An 8,375-nucleotide genomic window follows, 5' to 3' on the forward strand; every position below is an offset into this window, starting at 1 on the left:
GTTGCCCCCCGCCCCAACTTTTTATAAAGCCAAAGCAAAAGTCAGCAACATAAACTGTTAACAACGCTCGGCGGCAACCGGAGAGTATCTGCCACAGAAGAGAAAGCTAGGTTTTAAGCTGCCCTATTACATAGTTTTTTAGGCAGATCTAGAAGGGATACATAGCCAGGTAATCATACATGCCAGCTCACAGATAGATCAAAGCAAAGATGTGCAAACTAGCAGGATGCAACCCATCGACGCTTCGAGGATGCCTTAGTGACACACAATCCTAAGCAACTCCCCTCTTCGGTGGTCTAACAGCCTTAAGCACCGGAGAAGAAGCGCACCCCGAGAGTCTGAACATAAGATTTTCCATTGCCCGACAAGGCAGCAACAGTAACAATGTTCAAAGCCTCAAAGTGTTTCCTCTTCCAAAAGGAAGAAAGCACAGCAAAAGAATCAGGCATAATAACATTAAAACTGTCAGCTACCACAACCCAAACCTGTCAGTGAAACATAACGAAATACATCGATGAACATGGATCCATGCACATACACCCGAATGAATAGGAAAACTAAAAAATATTAAATACAAATATTTCTGTTTTTTCTTAGGAAATATGGTCGAGTGTTCTAGTCACTTGTGAAGTTTGGTGATATCCTGATGTTCTAGGCAAAAAGGCATAATTAAATTGTTTTTGCCACGTTTAATTAAATGCCTAAAATGTGTGTGTTATTATCATAAATCAGGATTTAAAAATATTATCCATGTATTTTCAGACAAGAAACAAAAATAAATAAAAGAGAAAAGGGAAAAAAATAGAAACAAAGGTAGAAAACCGACATATTACTCGGTCTTGCGCAGCTCTAATCCACGGGGTAGTGAACGAGAAAAGAGCCCGGCAACATGCATTGGCCAGCCAATGTTGATAATCCGGTTATCTAGCAACATCTGGACCATGTAGAGGAGCTTGCAAATATAAACTGGTTTTCCTTAAGCACCGATTTTTTTTCCGGATAACAGAGGTGTCTAAGTAAGCTTCTGTGCTAAAGTACATTACAAATAAACACCGATACTTAAGAAATTATTGGTTCCTTTTTTACAAATATATCTCGCTAAAGACCTTGCATTATACAAGGTCTTACCACTCACAATGAACAATAGGTAGCGTTTGGTGAGAAGAGAAATCCAGGAGCATCAATTCGATCGGAATCCGTCGGAAAAGCACCTAATTGATTGAGCCAAAATCAATAGAACTGGACGTTGGACCAGTAAGCATTGTCCGGCCGCCAGTACGCCGGGATGACATTGTTGGCCACAAGCGTCTTCCCGGAGTCGCTGGTGATACGCATGGAGAAGGGCCCCTGCAGAGGGCGGCTGGTGTCCATCCGCCAGATGGATCCCCAGGAGCGGCGCATTGGCTCCCAGGACCCCGTTGGGCGCCCATTCCTGGTTTGCATTAGCTCCATGCGGACCACGGTGCCGTCGACGTTGGCGTACTCCACGAGGACTGTGAGGTAGTTGGGGTTTGATCCATGCTGGACGTGGAAGGTGACCTTCATGCCCGGGAAGTTGCAGCGCACCCTCCTGAACTGCATGTCGATGATGCCGGCGTGGCGGAGCTTGTCGTTGAGGCCGTATTTGGCCATGGCCCCGAACGCAGTGCCGCTGAGGTCGAAGTGGTACCTGGCCACGGGGTAGTAGTTCATGTCGGTGATGACGACCGTCCTCGGCTGGCCGGAGCAGGAAGGGTTGTTGGCGGCGATGCATCGAATCTGAAGGACGAATACATGCACATGAGAGTTTTGAGTTTGACCAACTAATTTAACCGATACTATCTGGTGTCGGATTAATTAATGCAGTATTACGTACGTATTTCCTCCAGTTAATATAAAGTTGGGTCATCTATTTTGAAACGAAGGAAGTACCTCGTAGCAACTGCCGCAGCCTGCGCCACCGTCGAACAGAGGCTCGTTGCCGCAGGACGTCATGGAGGAGAAGGGGTACTTGTTCACGTTCTTGAAGCCGCAAGCACCGCCTGCAAATCCATCCGTAGATCAGCACTATTACTAGCACTACGTACGTAGTTGATGCATGAAAATGTGCGCCGCCATCGGAGCATAGATATGGGCGTACCGTTGTCCATGGGGCCGGCGCCGGTGGGCGCACCGTACCAGGTGGCCTTGGCGGGGAGCCAGCCGGAGTTGTAGGATCTAGCGGCGGCGGTGTCGTAGTTGGCCGCAGAACGGACGGACGTGACAAGCACGGAGAGGAGTGTCACAAGCACAAGGGCAATGGCATTGGTGGAGACGCCAGCCATATTGGTCGACTATGAACAACCTTCTTACTAACCTTGTAAGATGTGTACTCCGTTTGATTGTTTGTTTGTGTTGTGATGGCTGGACGGGATACATTGCCAGGGCATTTATAGACAGGCCAATGAGCCAAATAAGGTGAGAACGACGAGTCGGTGCAAGTTGCAGTTGCATCCGACGAGACGACTACGCGTATGGCGTGTTTAGGGCTGCAAGGTAACATGGCTACGGAGCAAATCATGGAGGAATGCAGGCACCGGCCGGTTTACGCGCGTACAATACAATCACATGTTGGCGGTGATCACCAATCATCCGCTAATCATTTGGGGGGTGCACAAGTCAAGTTGTTGATTGCAGACAAAGTCAGACCATCGTTACATATGCCATAAGACCAGGCCGCACGTTATATCTTCAGGCCATTTCAAATATTAAAATGTTTGCAAGAAAGTTTGTACTATAGTCATGCTAATCATGTCCAGCTTTCTTTTGTAGTATGAAATATGGATCCGCTATATATATATATTCAATTATAGTCCTAAGAAAACAACGTATACTAAATTTTGATTCCTGATCAGCCAATTTTGTACGTGCATGCATGCATGTAAACTCCATCATTGATTTATCACTGCATTATGGTGCTATGGGCCCAACGTGTATGCATGTAAGCACCATCGTCACTACCAACTTGCAGACAACGTATCACACTCTTGGAGCGAACAGTGTGCGACCCAGGCATCACAAACATTAGACAAAAAAAATCATGTGTCAGGAAACAAAATGTGTGCGATGACCGATCCATTTGGCATGTTTTTGTGGTGCAAACCGTGTGTCAGTTCGATGAAAAGATGCTCCGTAATTTATGACGATCCTCGACAAGATGATGACTCTTCTGGAGTGTTTTTGCCAAAATTGTCATAATAGCAGTTATTTTGGTGATCGGGCATATATGATGACTCTCATAGAGTTTCTCTTACAGACAAGCATATACTACATACACCTTTAGTGTATGAAATGAAACCGCACGTACTTACTTGCACATAACTACGAACGACTGTTGTCAACAGTCCAATAACTACAACAACTCATTCATCACCATGCACGTTGTACGTGACGTGAGATGCTTTCCTGAATATCGTACAGATACCACCATTAGTCGATCACCGATCCACAGAATGAGGGTGACGAACCATAGACGTACTCGTGGCTAGAAGCACTAGTGAGTGCATTGAGTATGAACTCGCTATTGTACAATATCAGACCATCTCACAATAGGACTATAGACAGTGGCAAAGCTATGTGTGTGTGTGGGGTGGGGGGGGGGGGGGGGATTGGCCCCACCCTTGCTAAGAAGTGTGTAGTTGAGAAAATTTGGAGGGCTTCTAGGTTTTTTTATTTGGCCCCACATCTATTGAAACTAAGCCCTACAATCAATAATAAATGTATTATTATATTTTCATGTTTATAATTAGTTTATATTTCTGTACTATAATTGCATTGATTATTGAATATGAGATTCGGAAGAAAACTCAATTACATGTCCGCAAACCTAAACACAAGTATGATTTCTAGTCATGACTCTAAGACTAGCTCATGTATTGATGATGATCTTGGTTTCCCAATCATGAGCATTGTTAAAGTAACAAGGATGCTATCAATAATTAGAACAATGGTGTCGGACGAACCGATCTTATAAATCACATTGTTATCATGTTGCCGGTATTTTTATATAAAATGTTAACATTTACTTTGGTTCCTTAGACCATGAGAATATCGTATGCCAATATACCTTATGGTTATTTATATAAGTTTTAGTAAAGAATAATAGTTTCAATGGGCCACAGGAAGCTGGCCTCTCTTGAGGCGATGGAGCGCTAGCACTCCACTTGCTTCTTTTAGACAAACCCACAAAGCTTTACTCAACCGTCACAAGATTTACAGGGATGAAAACAAGATTTCTAGGCTGACCTAACCTATAATAGCGACCAGTATCCAGAGTTAAAGCATGCTTTACAAGTTTGTGAGACTCAACATTCGAGGTTCTAAACAAGAAGGAAAAAACTCTAGAGCGATTTATAATTTCATGTACCACAGCCCCATATAGTGCAGATGTACCGGACTTGATTGCTTGCACGACCACTTTGCAGCCGGACACAACAGATATTTTATGCAAATATAGATCATCGGAAAGGGCAAGTGCTCCATGAATTGCCTAAGTTTCCAAGACTTCTGGAGCATCAATTTTTCTGTACACCATTGCCGAGGCCCACTGGTAGACTCCATTACCACCACGACAGACTGCGGCGATAACCCCAAAGCCTCCATGCCGGGCAACCGCCGCGTTGACATTCACTTTCATATGTTTATCCGAGGGAGGGATCTATGACATTGACCTTGGAGCAGCTACACCATGCGCTCATGTGTCCAGCTTAATATGTAGCTGCAGATCTGCTAGATAGCTTAATATAAAACAGTGGGCTGCATAAGGTGTTTGAAAAAAATCCTTCGTGTATAACTTTCCGTCGAGCAGACCTAATGGCCCAAAGCGTGACAATCATGGCGATGATCTCATCTTTGGGAAGTGATTCGATCATTCAAAATAACCAATTCTTTGCATTATCATCTCGATTCATAGACATGTGTTGCACCATCTCCTCCTTTGATAATGCCCAAGTACTCCCGGACATTGCACAATCCAGTAAAGAGTGGCACGAACTATCTTGTGCACCGCATGCATATCCTACACATATCTGTCGTTGCCATGTTTCTGTTTTAGAGCACACAAGGGCCGAGCCAGGATTTTGACATGAGGGGGGGGGGGTGCGAAAAGCCAACGTTCACATAATTCGTGGAACATCACGATATTTTATGTATCATGATAGACTTGATGACAAATCATAAAAACATATGTTTGGAACTACAAAAGAATGTTCCGTTTCTATTAACTAAGATTGAGCTCTACGACCACCAACGTTGAATAAGTTGATAATGCAAACATCACTCTTTTCCTTACCAATATAGACAATCATGTAATGTTGAAGGAAATCGTCTTTATTTTCTTTGGAAATTGTATCTTGACTAGTTTTATAGAGAAAGGTTTGTTCGGTTGTTGGGGTTGACACAGGAAGATGTACAACCAACCGTAGTAATCTATCAATAGTTAAGTATGTAGTAGTTTTACTTGTTTAGAATTATCCAAAGGTCAAATCGGCAAGTGAAGACAAGATTTTTAGCTCTAGATGGTTGCAAACATCCAGCTAGAAATGGGCAAGTTGATACTCAAATTGAGCCATCTTGACTATAAAAGACTACATGATGATAGATCCATCAATGTTGCTTATCGTTCAAATCTGATTCAACACATCCCCTTCAGTAAGCAAGACTACCAAAATTATACAATACATCGATGACACGATTGTTTTTATGCCTGCTAATGGTGCCCAAGCTAGCCATATCAAAGAAATCCTAAGCCAGTATGCCACTTCAGTGGGATTGTGTATTAATTTTTCAAAAATCCGCTCTGATTCCCATAAACCTGCAACCAGACACTAATTTCCTGCCCTCTTCGGTTGTGCTATTGTTCAAATTCCATTTACCTATCTCGGCCTACCCATCATCACTACCAGACCTACAGTTATAGATCTAATGCCGCGGAAGGCTTCAATGGAGAGGAAAATCTCTATTGCCACATCTCTCCTAGACTATGGCTCTAAGCTCACCTTTGTTAACTCGGTCCTTACTTCCCTCGGCATTTATGCTATGTGCTCAATCAAAATCCATCCACGGATTGTTGAGCACCTCGACAAGCTACGACGCCGCTACTTTTTGAACAAGAAGAGTGATGATGGCCTGACACATAATTCATTGGCAGGATGGAATTTCATTTATAACCCGAAAATCAAAGGTGGACTAGGAATTATCAATTTAAAATTACAGAATCAAGGCCTCCTGCTCAAGCAGTTACAAAATTATATAACAGGATGGATATCCCCTGGGTGAATCTTATTTGGACCAAGTATTATGAGGACATTATCCGCACGCATCTGATACTTGTGGCTCCTTCTGGCGGCATGATACGTCTCCAACGTATCTACTTTTCCAAACACGTTTGTTCTTGTTTTAAACTATAATTTGCATGATTTGAATGGAACTAACCCAAAGTAACGTTATTTTCAGCACAACTACCTTGGTGTTATTTTCTATGCAGAAATAAAAGTTCTTGGAATTGGACGAAACTTGGAGGGGATTTTTTATTCAATATGTAAAAAAATACAAGTGCGCACATCTACTAGAGTGTGACGCCCGGATAATTAAGCTACAGGGAACCTCTGCTAATGAAGCCACGTCACCTCCATTACTGTTGCTAATCTTGAGTTAGTTTAAAACCCATTCAAAATCAGATTCAAAAACAAGTCAAACAATTAAAGTTTTCAAAAGTCAAAACTAAAATGTTCTTATTGTGACAAATAATTCGGAAGTGATATTGGTGGAGAAACCAAGACTTTATAAAATGTTTAAATGCACTAAACTAATTAAATCAGTAGTTAAAACCATTAATTAAATGCCTTTTATATTTTGTAAAATATTAAACTATATTATTTTGGGTTAAAATGTTTTGTTGTTGTGACATAATATGAACATCAATTAATTTGCCACTTTGGTATTTAATTAAAACCAAAATAATTATGAACTAAAAAGAAAACAAAACAAGAAAAAGGAAAAGGAACCCCCCCCCCTCAGTGGGCTTCGGCCCAGCTGGCCACCAGGCCGGCCCATCTAGCTACCGTCCCCTTCCTCCTGTTCACGGGGGGGATCGTGGCAGAGATCCCCTGGCTGTGGCCGAGGCATGTCGCCGTGGCAACCATCCGCCTTCCTCCACGGCGCTTACTTGACGCACCCGAGCCCCCCGCGTCAAACCCTAGCTCACTCTCCCATCCCCCTCGCGCCGCTCTCTCCTTCCCCGCACGAGCCTGAAGCATTGCCGCCATGGCCTTCGTCGATCTCGCGGCGACTATCACCCCCACGCCCCGAGACCGCGCCTAGGAGATGCGCCGTCGTCCACTACGTCCTCTACGAGGACTCATTCGAGCTCTGCACCTCTCCATCGCCGGATCCACATCGTCTTCTACCTCCAGCCATCGAAGCTCGCCGTCGATTTATCGCCCCCTCTACGCTCCGTGACCTCGCCGGGCCTTCTTGAGCCCTCTCGGTGAGCTCCCTCTCGAAACCCCTCTCTGCCCCGCTCGTTTTGGAGCCCGTAGCCGCCGATACCATGGTCGTAGCTCCGCCGTCCGCCGTTGCCATCCGGGAGGTCGTGTTCAACCTCCTCCGCTCGAACCGGTGGCACAGACGCGCTCCTGGGATCACCAGGAGGTCAACGAGCCCGACCCCAAGCCTCGCTGTGCCCCGAGGCGACGTAACCAACCTCGCCTGTAACCACCGCCACCGCACGTCGTCGTAGCGGTCGACCCCCGCGCCAACCACGGCCACCATCAGACGCGGCGCATCGCGCCCGTCCCGTAGAGCCCCCAAACACCCTCAGCCGTGCCCTGTGGCGCGTTTCCAGCAAGTACCCGTGCCGCGCCGCCGTCCTGGATGTCGCCGCCGGCGCGTCAACGCCGCCCGCCGACGTGGCCGGCCTGGGGCCACCCCCCTGGGTCACTGCCAGCGGGCCCCGCGGGCCCCTATTGACTAAGTTGACTTAGTCAACTTTGCTGACTGGCCATCCCTTGTCAATGACAGGCGGGCCCCACTCACTAATTAACTTCAGTGTAATTTAAAATGTTTAATTAACCTAAGCAACCGCTGACACCCGGGGCCCACATATTTATTTAACCTTGTTTAATTAAAATAAACTCTTTTAAGGCCTTTTGTCTCTGCCAGGTGGGACCCACTGGCCAGTTTGACCAGTCACCGGGTCTGTTGACCTGCTGATGTCATGCTGACACCCTGCTGACGTCATAATTCATTTTCTGTTAATTTAAATAATTCCAAAAAATGGTTTAATCTTGGAATAATCGTAGAAAATAAACCGTAACTCGGATGGAAATGTTTTCTACATGAAAGTTGCTCAGAAAAAC

At 45.1% G+C, this 8,375-nt stretch overlaps 1 protein-coding gene across 1 annotated transcript; it reads right to left on the minus strand.

Annotated features, from left to right (window-relative positions):
• Positions 1-1,039: 1,039 nt before the first annotated feature.
• On the minus strand, positions 1,040-2,367 carry LOC123133277 (expansin-B2-like). Its single transcript, XM_044552788.1, has 3 exons — positions 2,120-2,367; positions 1,912-2,021; positions 1,040-1,758 (listed from the first exon to the last, which is right to left on the minus strand). The coding sequence occupies exons 1-3, from the start codon at positions 2,301-2,303 to the stop codon at positions 1,231-1,233; spliced, it is 822 nt and encodes a 273-aa protein (XP_044408723.1). The 5' UTR covers positions 2,304-2,367; the 3' UTR covers positions 1,040-1,230.
• Between the last annotated feature and the right edge of the window lie 6,008 nt (positions 2,368-8,375).

The sequence above is a fragment of the Triticum aestivum genome, chromosome 6B, assembly GCF_018294505.1.
Source record: "Triticum aestivum cultivar Chinese Spring chromosome 6B, IWGSC CS RefSeq v2.1, whole genome shotgun sequence".
Lineage (NCBI taxonomy): Eukaryota > Viridiplantae > Streptophyta > Magnoliopsida > Poales > Poaceae > Triticum > Triticum aestivum.

What these genes read in the sequence shown, in the direction of transcription:
- LOC123133277 (XM_044552788.1), bottom strand. Translation starts at nt 2,303, where the DNA reads ATGGCTGGCGTCTCCACCAATGCCATTGCCCTTGTGCTTGTGACACTC. An exon ending in CGCCGGCCCCATGGACAACG is followed by an intron (nt 2,022 to 2,119) that starts GTACGCCCATAT and finishes ATGGATTTGCAG; the next exon opens with GCGGTGCTTGCGGCTTCAAG. An exon ending in GCTGCGGCAGTTGCTACGAG is followed by an intron (nt 1,759 to 1,911) that starts GTACTTCCTTCG and finishes TTCGTCCTTCAG; the next exon opens with ATTCGATGCATCGCCGCCAA.